The sequence below is a fragment of the Aaosphaeria arxii genome (genome assembly GCF_010015735.1).
Source record: "Aaosphaeria arxii CBS 175.79 unplaced genomic scaffold BU24scaffold_10, whole genome shotgun sequence".
Taxonomy (NCBI): Eukaryota; Fungi; Ascomycota; class Dothideomycetes; order Pleosporales; genus Aaosphaeria; species Aaosphaeria arxii.
In genome coordinates this window covers 1,189,712-1,206,811 of record NW_022983483.1, presented here as the reverse complement: position 1 = coordinate 1,206,811, position 17,100 = coordinate 1,189,712, and the positions used below count along the sequence as shown (strand labels likewise).

The following is a 17,100-nucleotide window of genomic DNA, read 5'->3' as shown; positions in this document are numbered from 1 at the left end:
TGGGAGTTGTCTGTCTCCTTCCTCTACGTCGACCAAAAAAAAAGTTTCCCAGATCTTTCATGCGCTTGTTTTTCGTTGGGTATCTCAATGAGAGTTATAGGGCCTTAAGCCCAACAGAGAGCCGATTGCTTGCAAATAATCAAGCATGAAATAGGAGGTGGAGGGGAGCACCTGAGCTCATACAGCCTGATAATACACTTATTGAAGATAAACCCTACTATCGAATTCGACTATGTGACTGTTTGGCATTGTATGTACTTTTTGCCTGTTTCAAAACGACTAAGGTCCGATTGTATCATACTCTCAAAAAACATGGAATGCAAATACGAAGTCAGTGTGACAATTCTCAACATGTTTGGCACAATTGTCCAAGTTCAATCCCGCCTTTCATCCTTTCATCTCCTTTCCTATGTACAATAGATTCGGCTTTGTGTACGATCAATGATTTAACATAACGGAATCTAGTATCCCGCGGGTTCGGCTTGTGTAGGGAAGGCAGGGGCGTCGACATTGGAAGCACATGCGTGTTTCCAGTTCTTCGGCACGTACTTGTCGACGATGGATTTGAATGCCTCCTAATAGGTTACAAAGTCAGCCAACAGTTAAGCTCCAATGAGTAGTCTCATTCGATATAGAAAGTGTTTGTGGTGGTTGGAAAGAGGATGTGCACTTACAAGTGTACAGAACGAAGTGTCACCCTCAAGATGATTGCCATCAGGCGTGCAGCCTGGAACCTGCATGATCTTATCATTGTACCGGATGCGTACGTAGTAGCCGCGCAGTTCGTTCTTTTTGTTCTCGGAGAGTTCGGTTATTGGTGTACGGGCAATAGTGGAGGACTGGTCGGTGTTGGTTTTGCTGCTGCCGCCGCCGAAGATGGATGACCACCAGCTCTGAGATTTAGGTTGCGGGGCTGCGACGGATTTGGAAATGACGGCAGGGCTATCGAGCTTCTTCTTGCGGAACAATTCAAAAGCTATGTGACTCGTGAACGGAGGCCATTTCTCGCCGTCGAAGGCCCCAAGACTGGTAAGGATCGCTGCAAGCGTTGTGTCGTGGCAGCCAGAAAGCGCGAGCTTGATATCTGTCTCGCCTCCTCTACCCCGACCAAGGTCGCCGTCGTTGCCGCCAATCTCGATAAGTCCATCGTTGCCGTCGCGCTCAACGGATCCAATCATTCGACTGGTGATGTCGCCCATCAAACCGCCGATTCCAAGCATGCGATACTCTGCCGACTCTTTATATCCAGCGTACCACTCTTCAACGCCAATCTTGTCGATAATGGCGCGGGCTTTGGGGTCGTAGAATTCCTTAGGGAGCTTGGTCTTAGGTCCGTGAGCATCGGTCGCGTTGATAGTGTCCATGATTCCGGATACTCTTGGGTGGGAGTCAACCGCTACTTTCGACTTCCCGGGCATCCACTTGGAGTAGAGACTTGACAAGTACTCCATGTCGTCTGTGTCGTTCCAATTTTGGGCTGCTCTTTTGGCAAATGCACGGCTTAGATGGGCAAATCTTCGGCAGTTACCATCGTTCGGGAACAAAGTCTCGTCCGCTGGGGTTCTGGTAACGATGGTAGGAGTAGGAAAGTCGGCTGTTCTTGCACTGGGAGGATAGAAACCCCAGAATGCTTGCTGAACCGATTCCAAAGCACGTGGGATAGGGGTTGCTCGTAGATAGATCATGTCGCTACCGGCGATGAGTTTAGGCATGAAATGGAGTTGATCCACGTAGAGATGGCGCAGTCTTTGACCAAGAGCCAGTGTCGTTTCACGGCCCTTGTCTGTGAGTTCGCCTGGTTGGCTATGAACCTTGTTAGTGTTGATACTATTCAGAGATGACGGAGGGCGCACCAGATGCCGTCGAATTCACCATCTGGACCAGACGCGATCACTGTTATCTATTAGGCTAGCCTTCAGGAAATTGCCTCATAATAATCGTACCAGGCCCATCATCGATACCGAACGTTTCCAGCCTGCGGCGATATTTGAGATGATCCCATTTCGTCCAGTCCGTTGTAGTCATTACAACACTAGTGAATTGTCGGGCAGAGTTGCAATAAGGCCAATCTTTGATGTTATCAGAATAACTCTTCTTCATTGGTTGCCGTGCTTACAAGGTCGTAATCCAGTCTGGGTCAATACATTAATTCGTGGCGCTCTTGGTAACACATGCATGCATGGGGGCTTACATTCTGAAATCGAGGTGACACAGGGCTCCGTTCGCCTATGGAAATATTCAACTACTATTTTTATACGAATATCCATCGCTACATACCATGACGAAGTAACTATAATATAATCAGCATACGTCTGTTGCCGTCAAGAATTATCTAAGAACTTACAACTTGGACCAATTGAAGCTCGACGTCCTTCGGGTATAGCTTCTCAAGCTCCGCTGGCGAGTACGGGGCACGCGGAATATGGGTGGTCATAGTCTAGATAATAATAATTGTTGATCTAAATACTCTTGTAACGGACCAATTAGGTATATAAAGAGCAAGAGGAGAAGACGTTGTATGAAGCTTGCCAAAGCTTCGAGTCCTCATGCGTCACCATCGACAGGGTACTTCGGCTTGTCCTAATCAGGATTAGTTTCAACTGCAACGTGCGGAATAACAGAACGCTCAGTGACCAAGGAAATTTATCGGCAGCTAAAGCACGATTGATTGCATAACGTCTCAAGGCCTCAACGAATGATCGCATGCTTTGCTCCGCGAGCGCGCATGGGGGGGAATGTGTGAATCTGTACTTCCTTCAATTTGTCAGTGTCCACGAGTCCTGTTCTCTGGCGGAAGGCTAATGCAACATTTGTAGCTATGATTTCCTCCACCTTTCCCGTGTCCATTGAGCGTTTCCTACGATCACGATGAACTCGTACGTGTGTAGACAATGCAGAGTCAGGCTCGCGGGGCGCCTCACGAATTTCACAAACCCCCAATGGCAATCCAGAGCGTCATTCATCTCCCTTCGAAACGAACAATCAACGACGCCCCAGCAAGAAGCTTCTTCTACCGAACGAGAATCTCTTGGACCACAAGAGACAGCACAGAATAACAACCACGTACCTACTAGGAATACCGAGGACACTACGAACGCGAGCTCATTGGAACAACGGAAGTTCCAGCGACCGGTCAATAGGGGGCGATATTCAAAGTACACCACCTTTGATAATGAAGTTGCTTTGAGCTCAGAATTGGAGGGCGAGGTATCGCAGCACGAGCCCGACAGGCGCGCAGACTCTGGGACACGTTCATATGCTGTCCAGATCAACCGCTATTTGAAGCAAAAGGATCTACAAAGAGCTTGGGATTTGTTTCTGGAGGCATATCCAGCAAGGGGTTGTCCTGCGCTTGCTCATCCTTCGTATAACGATTTATCATTGATGGGAAGCCACTCGGTGTTTGAGGATCTCTTGTCAAACTTAGTACATGCTTTTTGTCGTGGAGCACATGTACCAGTCCGCCCAACTTCGGTATTGCACAAGTACGAATTGTTGGGCATTCAAACTCCAAACAATTGGAAAGGCACCTTTCGAAAACTCACAGATACTACCTTAGCGGCCATACATGCCAAAGAAGGGAATGCTGAAGCTCTTTTCAGCGAATTGCTATCTGTATGGAGGTTCTTCTTTCAGTGCAAGGGGCAAGTGGAACTTCCACTAGAAACCCTCGATACGGAATGGAAATCGATGCCTCAGGTTGATGACGTCAAGGAGGTATTGAGGGATGCATCCGTCGCTCGGGACTTCAACCGTCGAATGCAAATCTTCCATCCAAAAAGCTTGGGCAGTACTATCCTGGGATTTTCGGCTTTGACAGTCTTTATACTCCTCAGAGGACAGAACAGCTTCACTGCGGTGCTCCCCAAAGATTTGGCAACCCAACACGCCCCTTTCTTAAGGCTTATCACATATCTACTTCCAGGCTCCACCATTCAATCCACACTTACACACGCAGATCTGTCATCTGATTTCAAAATGCTACCAAAGGATTTCCGCACTGATATCGTCAAACAGATCGCATTGGCGCCATCGCTAGCCATCAACATGATAGGCGAAAAAACCTTTGAAGGAGGCCCATTGACCGAAGAGCAACGAGCAGATAACAAGGAGCAAATGCTACTAAAACGAATCGACCGAGCCATCAATGAGAAATCTCATAAGCACAAGGTGGAACGAATATGGGCCGAAACCATCATGGCTTATACAAAGGAGGATGGCGCTGCCAACATTCCCCCAATCGTCTATAACTCCTTCTTAACGGGCTTCCTGGCTTTGTTCGCCTCAGACCAGGCGGTGACAGTCTGGAATCATATGATGGAACATGGCGTGAAGCCAGATGTAACAACGTGGACCGCTATGCTCACTGGATGTGTAAGAGCTCGGGATCTTCGCGGTCTGAACGCCATGTGGGCAAGGATGATACAGTCTGGTGTTCAACCCGACAATTTCGCATGGACTACTCGAGTCAACGGCCTCATCTCTCTTCGCGAAATCAATGCTGGCTTCTCAACACTTGATGAAATGGGCAAAGCATGGCTTGCTTCACAGCATTCTCCATCTAGTCAAGAAATGTCTCATAAGCAGAAGAAATCGCCAACAAACAAGTCGGTCATTCACACCAAGCCTTCAATTGAAGTCATCAATGGCGCTATAACAGCTCTGGCCAATCTCCCCCAACGACAGCTCTCATTCGACCGCAAGCGTGACTTCATCCATAAAGTCCTTAGCTGGGCCCGCACTTTTGATATCTCCCCGGATGCCCGCACCTACAACAGCTTGATAAAAGTCTATCTTGTCGGCAATGACCACGAAACGACCTTCAAGCTTCTCCGCCAAATGGAGTCGCAGGGCATTCAAGCCGATCTTGCGACTTACACTATGCTCGTCCGGGCCTCCTTCGACAATGCTGACTTCGCTGCCCTCGACCAAGACGCTCAAGCAGCACACATCACAACTCTATTCACACAGCTAGAGTCCTCCGGCCTCAGATTGAACTCCTACATTTACGCAACTACCATCGATACCATGCTCAAGCAGTACAAGAATTTCCCCGCTGTCCGTGCAGTGATAAGCTACATGACCTCTCGTAACATGTCTCCCGGTCCCCACATCTACACCTCGCTCTTCACGCATTACTTTCAAGAATCGCCCCCGAACATCGCGGCTGCCGATTCTCTCTGGCTGCAGATCTTACAAACACCCGGCGCAGGCACGGACAAGTTTCTCTTCGATCGCATCATCGAGGGCTATGCCGCTGCTGGTGAGGTGGGCAGGATGATGACGGTTCTCACGCGCATGTCGAAACATGGCAAGCTTCCCGGGTGGGATGCCATTGTCGCTGTTGTACGTGCTCTGGTTCACGCTGGGGAGAGGGAACGTGCCAGGAATGTGGTCAGAGATGTGAGAAGCGGAGAGGGCGTTGCGAAGGGTGGAATCACGGGTGGGCAACACGGGGAGCAGAATTTCTTCCATGTTGTTGTAAACGAGTTAGGTCTGCTCACTGAGGATGGCGAGTCATTAGAGGCCGCTCAACAAGAAGATCCCAATTCTGGCGGACACTGAAATCCGAAGCGAACGGGATCTGAATTATGATCTAGATGCCATCTATGCGCTTAGGCAAACGACAAAGTGTAGCATTTGAGTAGTCAAGAGATCGTGAGAATATGAGGTGGTAATCAATACCTCATCCTTTTGGTGCATGCAAGCATGTACGTCTACGAGAAGAAAAGGTACCAAATTATATATAAAATAGGTTAAATAGAACTTTAAACATACATAAATGGCAAACCCTATTAACTTGAGAACTGACTATCACGATAGCCCTCTTGTGCTTTATTTTATATCTTGATTAAGTATTTAATATTGTTTTTTCTGTTCTTTAACGTTTACTTTCTCTGTCTTATAACCATTCACTATAAACTAAGATAACTAATATTGTAAACAATAGGGCAGCAAATGCACCAAAGATAGGTTTCCATAGTCATTGAACCACAGTCCAATATGGAGAAATAGACTGTACTACTGCAGGGAGACTATAGCAATCATCAGCTTATCACAGCATAAATGCAGGCCCACCCGTTTCCCCTCTTCGAGAAGAACCGAGAATATGTGATGACCAATGACGAGAGGACGTGTTTGCCTCCAGCGAAATACCAAAGACAAAAAGGCTCCTGTGTAGCTCATTCACGTAAACTGACTGCACGTATAGTATGACATCTACGGGTGAAAAGATCTATCCGCAATACTGCCCAATTTATGTCGAAGAACGGCAGCATGGAAGCAAAGCTTCGCACATGAGTTATACTTATGCAGTTAAGTGACAATAGTGAGCATATTTCACTCTCTAATAGTCTATCTACTCCGCACTTCCAGATATCTATGGTACCTAATGGTAGTATCGAATAGCAAAAGCCAAGCCCTTCAGACTTGCACAATGAACCTTACGCGGCACCTACATACCACGATATCAAATTGTCCATTAGTCCTTCTTATATGGAATGAGAAGGGAACGACAAGAAACATTAGATCACAAAGCATATTACTCACTCGCTCGCTCGCTCACTCTCTACAGCAAACCCATATCACATACTTACACACCACACCACCTCCACCCCCTATACTCCCATCACCCCCGAATCTCAAAAACATAGCATTAACAATTATCTCAACTTACTCAACTCATCTCACTATCCACGAGTCAAAGCCCCCTTAACCCAAAACCACTTCAGCTCCGGTCAAAACCTACATACACACTCGCCCACACCTCCCCCAGCCTCACACATCCCCCAACGCTTGAAGTACGTGTGCAAAGCATCCTAGCTAACTGCAATCCACACCTGATCAAAGCAGATAAGGAAAACCATTTTTATCACTTCCAGGGGGGTTTTGTTTGTTTGTAGCTAGGTAGGTAAACCATAAGGCCGTAGTTGTGGCCGCGGTCGTGGTCTGTGTTACGTGACATGCGGGTGTGGGTTGGGGTTGGGATGCATTGCGTACGCAATGGGTGTTGAGGCGCAGCTTTTTCTCTGTCTTTTTTTCTTGCTCCTGTACTTGCGGCGCGCGCCAAGAACGGGCGCATGAGTGGTGGGGGGTTGTTTACATGAGAGTTTGTTTACAGGGGAGAAATTGGAATCGTGTTTTTTTGTTAGTTTGTTTACTTGTGTATGGGTGGAAGTGGTTGTGAGATTTGATGATTGTTGGGCTGGGGAAGGGGATGGATGGAGTATGGCTGTGCTGTACGGTGCCCCAGAGGATGGAACGAGGTATCACATGCGGTCAGATAACTATCAGTTGACGGCAACTACGCGCGGATGAGATTCAGTAAGTTTAGTGCACGGCCGTAGTGAGAAGGGTTGAAATCCTCTCTGACAGCAAATCAAATCAACTTTAAACGGGCGGAAACATGGCGCGAGGGGGGATGATTATTGCGGTGAACTTTGAGGGATTGATGACCTGGGAGGAGGAGGATTACGCGAGCTGGTTGTCCTGGAGTCTGTCTGCTTATGGGCGTTTGGATAGGATGAGGATTTGGGGGTTGGTGATTGTGAATCTTTTTCCTGATTGAGAGTATTGTGCGCAGCTCTGATAGACTTGATTACTGGATTAATACTTGATTGGGGTTCTGTGATGAGGTTTTGGTGAGAAGGTACTCCGTAGACGGATAAGCATACAGATGCAAATAAGACACAACTATCACAGCACAGCAGGACAAAACCAACGGACAATATTGTATCTAATTCTCGACTCGAGCCTTGACCTATCTGGAGACAATCTTGACCACCGCCGAAAAGGTAATTGTGGTTGTTTGAATCTGGCTAGGATGATGGAAAGTTCAGAATCGAGCGACTACGGCAGTTCCATTTGCCCCTCGAATAGATGATAGCGTGACAGACAGATCGAGGCCCATATGTCACGTAAGGCTCTAGGGTCACGATAGCTGAAACTTCACCCGCCGAAGAATATCCATCCCTAAGGGCCTAAGCAAGATCGTTACTATCCGCACTGACATTTGATGGTATTGATGGTTTTGCGTGATGGTATTGAATTTGGTAAAGGGGCCGAGCTGGGAGATTGTGTTGTTGAGGCGCAGCAAGTTCCAATGATCATCGAATGAGTTAGGTACCTAGGTATCTACGTCCAATTTGTCTAAGAACGTGTGCTATAGGAGGTATTTGGTGGGTTTATCTTCAATGCGAGTCAAGTGCCAAAATCCGTACAATATCTTCTATCATGTACGGAGTGTTCAGTAGTTTGTCGGCATGTAGATGAAGACTACAGAGTATTATTATCGACTATGGTCAAATCACTCCACAAGCAAAATAAACCGCCGATCTTTTGGAGCATGGACTTCTTCGGAGAGACTTCGGCCGACCCCTATGAGAGGATTCGAGAAGTATTGGACCAGTTCTGAGATCTTGAGGAATTTTACAATACATTGAATACAATTAGTATTGTAGGTGACCAGTGGGGGTCGGTGATGTGAAGCGGACCGAAGTCGTGACCCAGAATGTTGGAGCTTGAGCACTGGGACCCATGCCGGGAAGACGGGGAGACGGGTACGAGTAGATTGCTGGAGGCGTGCGGCGTGATCCGGCCAAAAAGGTGTTACGATGGGGGAGGTAAAATACAACGAAAGGGACAAGGCAAGGGAAGGTTCGTAGATGCTGGCCCTGGGCAGCATAAAGGGTTTTGTTCGGAGGGCTGCTGCTGAAGTGTATCTCGTCTGACCCACAAGGCGGCTATAGAATGTTTCAAAAGCTCCGTGTTGGGAATCTGGGGACCAACGAGATGGACGTTGGTGAGTCGGTAGACACTACACTCCTCAACGCAGGATCGGGGCGTTGGCATGTCAGAACTGATGAAGTGAGAGGCGAGCATATGAGTAGTGCCAGGTGGCACACCGCCGGAGCATGGTTGAACCGTTCATTCATTCTGCTGCCTCTTTTGCGAAGTTGGGAAATATGCGTGCAATTGCAAGCGATGCCATCTCCGCCATCTATGTCCGAGATGTCCGCACCACCAACGGAATCATAACTAAGACCAAGGATGATGTCAGAAGCTGGAGTTGAAAATCAAATAATACTCGTACCGTATAGAAAAGAGGCGGAACTGGCAGGTATTTCCATGGCGCAGTGAGATGTATCTACGTTATGGTAGTTTACACATTACCTACCTCAAGAGGTGTCGTTCGCAACTTCGCATAGCCATTATTGTCTCGTTTATTGCCTCGTTTAATCCCACAACCGCAAAGTATTGGCATTATTGCGAAATCTGAGTGTACCACGATCCACGGTCACCGGCTGAGGCGGTGTCGCGACGTCAAGTTCGCCTGTAGGTACTCCGTAGATCATATCATGTTGACATGTTCAGCTGGGCAGAGTCAACCAGGAATGGAACGCAGAGGAAGAAGGTCGAAAACATTCGCATGAAAGTCGAGTGTACTTTTGCTGCCGCATACAGCATACAGCATTCACATATCACGCCTGAACTCTGAATTGATTGATCGATTGATGCTCGCAAGGTATGCCCAAAAGCGATGGTAGAAAGAGAGAGCGAAAAAGAGGCTGTGCATGCAAGTTGAGTTGCTGTGATTGTGATTGGTGGATGAAGTAGAATTAGCCTTGAACAGGCTTAGCGGTGGCACACGGAGCAGTAGGACCGATCGGTCTAGCCATTTCACCGACCGCCGACTCCAACTGGGGGTTCTCTTGTCCTCTTGTCCTCTTGTCCTCTTGTCCTGGACTTGGTTCCTTCATTGTCCTTAACATCAGATAGCAATACATTCAACCGCCTGGCCACACAAAGGTATACGTGCGTAACGTCGCTTCTGACACCCCTGCTTGCCTTGCGCCTCGTTCTCTCTACAGAACAGTGTATTTGCATTTGCAGAGAAGTCGACTACGAGTATATCGGCGACGGTGCTGTGTGATTGATGATGTAAACGAGGGAACTGATGGAACCGCAGCTCGAAACTTGATAACGAACGCGTGAGTACTAACAAGAAAATGGTGAAAACCGTGAGGATGATCTATGATTCACATTATCGATGCGATCGATGGAAGAAGCGCGGCGGGCACAACGGTCTTCGAGCGGTTGCACTTCATCTGCCCACAGTAAGACAATCGATGAGCAGTAAACACCCGCCGTTGTGGGTGGTGGATAGGATAATCGTCCGTACCGCGCAAAAACGGTAAATTACGATTCCATACACCTTCCATCAGCAACTCAACGACAGGGCGAAGTGCCCAGATCGGGTATGGAGCCCTCATGCGTCCTCTGGGATGTAGCGGCCTTACCTGAGAGAAGATCGTCGACCGCAACAGCGCTTGGGCTTGGAAACTGGGACTGGCATCCCTAGGCAGGGCACGGCGTGGATATGGCTCGTCATGAGTGGACAAGCTGGACCCCCTGGGTATTTTTGGACAAGCCTGCCTGGCGCGCTCCGCCTCTCTTGAAACGCCTCCCCGACATGGCCGATACGACCGAGCGAAGAGGACCTACCGGTGTTGTAGGAGTAGTAAAAGCAAGAGGCCTGCTGTGCCCGCGGCCCCCTTCCCCCTTCATTTTTGCATTCCTCCCATCTACCTACAACTACTCCGTACACACCTCATACACACACACACACCTACTCCGTACATACACTTCTTTCGTCCATTTCGCCATCACAACAACAATCATTCGACTCTACATCCATTCTTCGAACATTTCTTGATCGAGGACAAAAACCTGCTCACCCGTTTTAATCACCCAATCGAGTAAGGCGGGGCTAACCAACTAAGCCACTCAAGCGGATCAACCGGAAAAAGGAAGCGAGCGAGCGTCGTCAGCTTCTTCAGGAGCCTAACCACACCTGTCACCTACACTCTCCTTCCCCCACGATTTCCCACCACCTTCTACTCGTACGCCGTACCCTCAAGTAACACCCTCAAGTAACTATACACCATACTCCTTGGAATCTTGGATTGATTCTTGGTCCTCCCTTCGAACGCTCGCCTGGTTGACGCCTGATTTTTCTCATTTACTCGCTCTGTCGCCTCCAGAGTACGACCTATCCCCAGGCATCCTTCCTCATGGCTACTGCAATACATCCTGCCATGACCATGTCGGGCCCATCTTTCAACAATAACAATCAATGCATCGATCCGGACACCGAATTTTTCGACTTCAGCCAGCTTCCGTCTCCAACTCCGAGCAACAACGTCCGACAACATCCCTCCAATGTCGCCTCCACAATCTCCAGCCCTTCCAATACCGCCCTCGACGGCGAAGATTTTCAGACTCCTGCCAAACCGAGCCATGAATACGAGCGCTTCAAGCAGCAGACCGGCCTGCCCTCCGGCTCCATCGCTGGTCTCAATTCGGGCCTGAACACAGGCTACCAGATGTTTTCTTCGACCGGCTTGGATGAGATGACTTTGATGGGCGATACTATGATGGGCGGTGCTGGCTGGAATAGCGGTATTGGAATGGACTCGGATGTCAAGATGAACATGGACCTTTCCTTCTCACAACCCGCCTATTTCTACCCTGGAACCGATGCGTCGCAGTCCGACGACTTCATTGATCCCAGCGCCATTGAAGAACCCGCTCAGGTCAGAGTATGGCCCGGTATGCATCAACAACAAGCACAACAGGCTGCCTTGGCCAAGGCCCAGGCCCAGCAACAGCGCCAGCAGCAACTTGCCCAACAACAACAGAAGCAGACGCAGCAGCAGCAACAGCAGAACCGTCAAAATCCTAACAAGAAGAGCGGAAGCCCCTTGAACGATGCCCGCACAGAAGAGACCATTGCTCGCGTTGTCGCCCAAATCCGCCACAACAGCCAGAACTCCTCCCTCGGTTCACCAAACGACCCCCAAAACCTTCTACCTCACGTTGTGCGCATGAAGAAAGATGAGGAGGATATGGACGAAGACGAGAGGCTTCTGGCCTCGGAGGAAGGCAAGAAGTTGACTTCTAAGGAGCGACGTCAACTACGTAACAAAGTCTCAGCTCGCGCGTTCCGTTCCAGGAGGAAGGGTAAGATTTTCCACATGTTCGGTTCATGAATACTGCTAACATTGCCCAGAATACATTGGCCAACTTGAAGGCGAGGTCGCCATGAAGAACAACGAATGCAATGATCTTCGTGTTCAGAACCGTGCTCTCATGGAGGAGAACGCGCGCTCAAGAGCCTTCATTGAGCGTCTCCTTCGTCACCAAGCCTTTACCCCCTTCCTCGAGGAGCTTTCCCGAGACGAGAGCCTTCAGGCAAAGCCGGCTATGACCTCCATGTCCACTACCCCCACTCCCACCGCCCCCCAGCCTCGTAAGGACATGAATGCCTACCAAGGCCAGCAGTTCTCTGGTCTTTCCCAACCAGAGAACCCTCAAATTGGCATGGCTCTTGTACCTGATACACAGCTCGATATGTCCATGCTCAACCTGAACAACGGCAACAGCAATGGAAATAGCGGCACCTGGGGAATGAACAACATGAATGGATTCAACTACCAGCAACCTCAGGTCTTCGCCGTTCTCGAGCTTCCAGAGGGACCCTCGAATCCCATTGATACCGACGCTCTGTCTGGCAAGGGCTACTCTTCTTTCCTCATCGAAGAGGAGGAGCCTTCAATCGAGGAGGTGAAGCCTGACTTCCCCGTCATCGAGCGTCCAGTTCAGTCTGTACAATCTTCTCCCGTTGTGGATGAGGAGGAGGATGACGAGTTTGACCTCTACTCCACCCCAGTCTCGACACGTTCTACCTCTCCTTCTGAACATTACGAGCCTCTCTTCGGCGACGCGAACCCCGAGAAGGTCTTTGCCCATTTTGAACTTTTCATTTCCAACGAAGAGGATTCGCAACTACTTCTCGACCGTTTTGAGAAGCTTTGTGCCGCTACATCATCTGCGCTTCAAAGAGTCGATTCTTTAACTTCGCACCTTGATTTGTGAATTTCACATCTTGGCCATTGTCTTACTCTTCTTTCGAAATCTTAGAACTGAGTTGTATATTCGAGCTCTCGTTCATCTTTGATGCGAGATTAATATTTCTTGGTACCTTGGTTTTTGATGGGATCGTAGCACTTGCTTCGTCTAAAGCTGGCATCATTCCCAATTTTCATTATTCTTAGCTGTCTCATCAAACGATTTGAACGATTTCTTTTGTACTGAATAAGCTGGCCTTGATATAGAGGTTTCAGCAATTGGGAGGTGGCGTTTGGTCTTTGGTTTTATAAGGACTTCAATCGTGTATACTGGTTATCATAGGGACCATGGATAGCGCTCCATTATTGGCATTGACTCGAAGGACGTCCTATGTGGCGTGTATATAGTTCGACTCGAATATAACACACATGAAAAGTACAATTATATTCTTTTCAGCAGTAGTAGTCCAAACCCAAATTGTGACACTGTCCTGTTTCCCCCAGATTTTTGAGTTGCGGAGACTTTGAGGTTTGTACCTATTTATTCTTTCTTCTTGTGGTTAGTCAGCCAGTCATCGGCGAATCGTTGATACCTCCGATCAAAAAGTTATGGAGCGACGATTACACGGCGGAGCGCTACAATCCAATCGATCACCCTTATAGAGCTGTGAAGATATAATACCATCATTCAAGTCCATGCTATAATCCTGCCATATTGGCTTTCAATCCAGCAGTCGTGGGGCAATTCACGACCTTCACGGCCTTTACAATTCGGTCCCGCACTCCACGCTTCCTACTCTGCGTACGGCGGGGCATTTCAACGACAAGCGTGAAAAGCTCAGTTTTCCGCAGCATTCTAGACCAGATTATACCCTCTACACGAACTCTAGCACAGGAAGTTGAGACCGTTCAAGAGCATCTCGTCGAACCCGAAGGAAATTCGAAGCAGATCCCAGTAGCTGCATCTTCCCAATGGAGTAGCCGCATACGCAAACCGCTTCTTGCACCCCTCCCGAACATCACGAACCCTTCCAAGGCGAAAAAGAAACACCGTCGCGGCCGACGATTGCTGATTGGAGCTGGAGAAATGGACACCTCACTCGTGGTCATCACGACTCCGACAGCGGATACAGCAGGCACAACATTGATGCTACAATGTCCCAAGCGACATTATCTTTTCGGGAGCCAGGCGGAGGGTACACAGCGAGCCATGACGCAAATGGGCGCTCGTCTTATGAAGGCTCAGGAGTTTTTCATAACAGGCAGGACTGAATGGCACAATATCGGCGGGCTGATTGGCATGACTCTGACCCTTGCGGATGCCTCCACAACATCATATGAGACAGCGATGGAGTTGTACCGCAAGAAGGGAGATGTAAAGGGTGCCTCGGCGCCCCCGCGACCTAGGTTGAATGTCTATGGCGCACCGAACTTGAAGCACATGCTGTCTACGTGCCGGAGATTTATCTTTAGAAAAGGACTGCCCATCACCGCAACCGAGTATAAGAGTGCTCCTGCTAGTAAGGATGAAAAAGGCGATATCCCACCCACGTGGCAAGACGATCTGATTAATGTTTGGGCAATGTCCATTGCGCCTTCTGAAGAAAGCCAGGACGTTGATTCCGATTTAGAAGGAGCTATCGAGGCCCAAAAGCGGTTATTTGACACACAACTGAATTCTTTTGAAGATTTCCAGCCAGTAGATGGCGAAAGTGTGGAACAGCGAGAAAAGAGATACGATGACATACGCACCGATTTACTCAAACAAATGTTCGACTCAAGCTGGAGTTTCGATACTCTGGTCGAACGTCATATCTCGGAGGTCGAGATGCCCGCCGCCATGTATGTCCGTAACCCATCGACCAACAAACTTGAAAACTATCATGGGCCAATGCCTGGTGGTTCAGAACCTCTCCCCGATGTGAAGGTCTTGACTCGAACGCCTTGGCCTGCTGCAATGGTGCGAGCGCTACCACCTACAAAACCATCAAAGGAGTCTCTCTCTTACATTGTCCGCACACACGCTGCCCGCGGGAAGTTCGACGTAAAGCGAGCGCAGGAGCTCCGTGTTCCACGTGGACAAGCATACTCAAAGCTTACGGCAGGCCACTCTGTGCAGAATGAGGATGGGGAAACCATCACCCCTGACATGGTCGTTGGGCCAGATCGGCCAGGACAGGGTGCCGCCATATTGGATGTGCCGTCTGTGGACTACATAGAGAACCTGGTGCAGAGGGAAGAACTTACTTCTACCAGCGTTATGGAGGGCGTCCAAACGGTCATTTGGATTCTTGGTCCCGGCGTGTCTGGACACCCTATACTGAATGATTTCATAAAAAAGCTCGATCAGGTTCAGCATGTTATTTCATCTGGCGACGAGAGCCCTAATCGGATCGCACTAGACTCCGTGGCTGCACAGACAACACGTCTTGCGCAAATCGATGGGGAGCGATATCATATTCCCGTCCATGATAATTTTACAGTACCACAGCAAAAGTATTGCTCCAACAAAGGAACACAAGGGGGAATACCCGCAAATGCTATCCTGGCAGAAAGGGGCATGAAGTTACGCTTAATGCCAAAGTACGAACTGCAGCGGGACGGTGTTCCTCCGCTCGTAGACATACAAGCCGTTGAGAAAGAAACCCCTACCGAAATTATTGAGTTAGCGAAGGCGGCTCACGAGAATATCGAGAAAGACAAGGAAAGATTGCAGGCATGGAGGCAGCTGATAGCTCACCCGGATACAGAGGTCATCACTTTGGGTACGGGTTCGGCGCTACCTTCGAAATATCGAAATGTCTCTGCCACACTTGTCCGTGTCCCTGGAATCGGCAATTATTTACTTGACTGCGGTGAGAATACCATCGGGCAGCTACAGCGTGTATTCAAACCCGATGAACTTGTCGATGTGCTTCGGAATCTGCGTATGATATGGATAAGCCATCTCCATGCTGACCATCACCTTGGAACGGCATCGTTGATCAAAGCCTGGTACACCGTCGCTCACAAGGGCGTCCCGACTAAAACCAGGCCGTCAGCAGTCAACCTTGTAGAAACTGCTTCTGAGCGTGGACTTGCTGTCATATCACACGATGGCATGCTGCAATGGCTGCATGAATACTCCTCTGTTGAAGACTTCGGCTACAGTCGCATTCTTCCACTCCAGATTACATCAGTGTCCGCAGGCAACGCGACGGGATCCAAGCTGCATCTGTCCGACTATGCTGATCCACAGACCGTCCAAATCGTTAATCGTAACGACTACGAATCAATATTTGGCTTCGCTGATATACAGGCTACCCGCGTCAAGCATTGCCATGGTGCCATGGCCGTCTCTTTTACGTTCCCCCCCGAATCCTCCTCTGCAACCGTACCTCCTCTGAAGATTTCTTATTCCGGAGACTGCCGCCCGAGCGATAATTTTGCTACCATAGGTCGCAACACCAGCGTCCTCATCCACGAAGCTACTTTCGATGATGAACTTCGTGGCGACGCCATCGCGAAGAAACACTCCACCACCTCGGAAGCCCTGGGCATCGGTGCGGCAATGAATGCTACCGCTGTTGTACTGACGCATTTCTCGCAGCGGTACCAGAAGATTCCCGTAATCGAGACGGTGCAGGATGATGGCGAAAGCAGGCGAAACGCGACGAATCGTGCGTCCGGGGATACTGACGGGCCCATGGACGTAGATGAAGTAGCCATGGACACTACCACAACTGCTACTCCAGTGCAACAGCAGCAGCACAGCGCAAGTAAAGAGCAAATCATTAAGATCCGAAGCAACAAGAACATGAAAGTCGCCATTGCCTTCGACTACATGCGCGTTAGGATAGGCGACATAGCGCAATTGGATAAGTTCAACGACGCGTTGAACAAGTTGCTTGTTTCTGAAGAAGATGAAGAAGATGGTGGCAATGCCGAGCAGGGAAAGGGCATGAATGGCAATGGAAAGAAGAATGGCGACGGTAAGGAGGGTGGAGGGAAGAAGAAAAAAATGAAGAGAAATAATTGATCCGTAGGGAAATATTTGTACGATGATACAGTAGAAGGAATGGCGAATATGTAAGAAAACATGGAAGATATCAAACACGATACTCTACATTATAAATATTTCTCCATACAAACTCGTGATGAAATGAAGCGCAGGAAGCTGCGCTTGATAGATGCCATCCGTTACAAGTCCGTG

The 17,100-nt window shown here is 49.0% G+C and overlaps 4 protein-coding genes across 4 annotated transcripts; 3 read left to right on the top strand and 1 right to left on the bottom strand.

Annotated features, from left to right (window-relative positions):
* Positions 1-171: 171 nt before the first annotated feature.
* BU24DRAFT_427361 (phosphoglycerate mutase-like protein) lies at positions 172-2,511 on the bottom strand. Its single transcript, XM_033529208.1, has 8 exons — positions 2,345-2,511; positions 2,278-2,290; positions 2,192-2,226; positions 2,117-2,132; positions 1,944-2,069; positions 1,854-1,893; positions 675-1,803; positions 172-575 (listed from the first exon to the last, which is right to left on the bottom strand). Exons 1-8 carry the CDS (start codon positions 2,432-2,434, stop codon positions 462-464), a joined length of 1,563 nt encoding a protein of 520 aa, XP_033379487.1. The 5' UTR covers positions 2,435-2,511; the 3' UTR covers positions 172-461.
* Positions 2,512-2,658: 147 nt separating this feature from the next.
* On the top strand, positions 2,659-5,762 carry BU24DRAFT_399377 (uncharacterized protein). Its single transcript, XM_033525406.1, has 2 exons — positions 2,659-2,763; positions 2,817-5,762. The coding sequence occupies exon 2, from the start codon at positions 2,869-2,871 to the stop codon at positions 5,563-5,565; it is 2,697 nt and encodes an 898-aa protein (XP_033379486.1). The 5' UTR covers positions 2,659-2,763; positions 2,817-2,868; the 3' UTR covers positions 5,566-5,762.
* A 5,131-nt stretch (positions 5,763-10,893) lies between these two features.
* BU24DRAFT_54004 (uncharacterized protein) lies at positions 10,894-13,117 on the top strand. The gene is made up of 2 exons (XM_033534370.1): positions 10,894-12,021; positions 12,071-13,117. The coding sequence occupies exons 1-2, from the start codon at positions 11,073-11,075 to the stop codon at positions 12,934-12,936; spliced, it is 1,815 nt and encodes a 604-aa protein (XP_033379485.1). The 5' UTR covers positions 10,894-11,072; the 3' UTR covers positions 12,937-13,117.
* Positions 13,118-13,337: 220 nt separating this feature from the next.
* Positions 13,338-17,030, top strand: BU24DRAFT_454628 (uncharacterized protein; the record flags this gene model as incomplete). The annotated part of the gene is made up of 2 exons (XM_033531328.1): positions 13,338-13,344; positions 13,799-17,030. The coding sequence occupies 2 exons, from the start codon at positions 13,338-13,340 to the stop codon at positions 16,924-16,926; spliced, it is 3,135 nt and encodes a 1,044-aa protein (XP_033379484.1). The 3' UTR covers positions 16,927-17,030.
* Between the last annotated feature and the right edge of the window lie 70 nt (positions 17,031-17,100).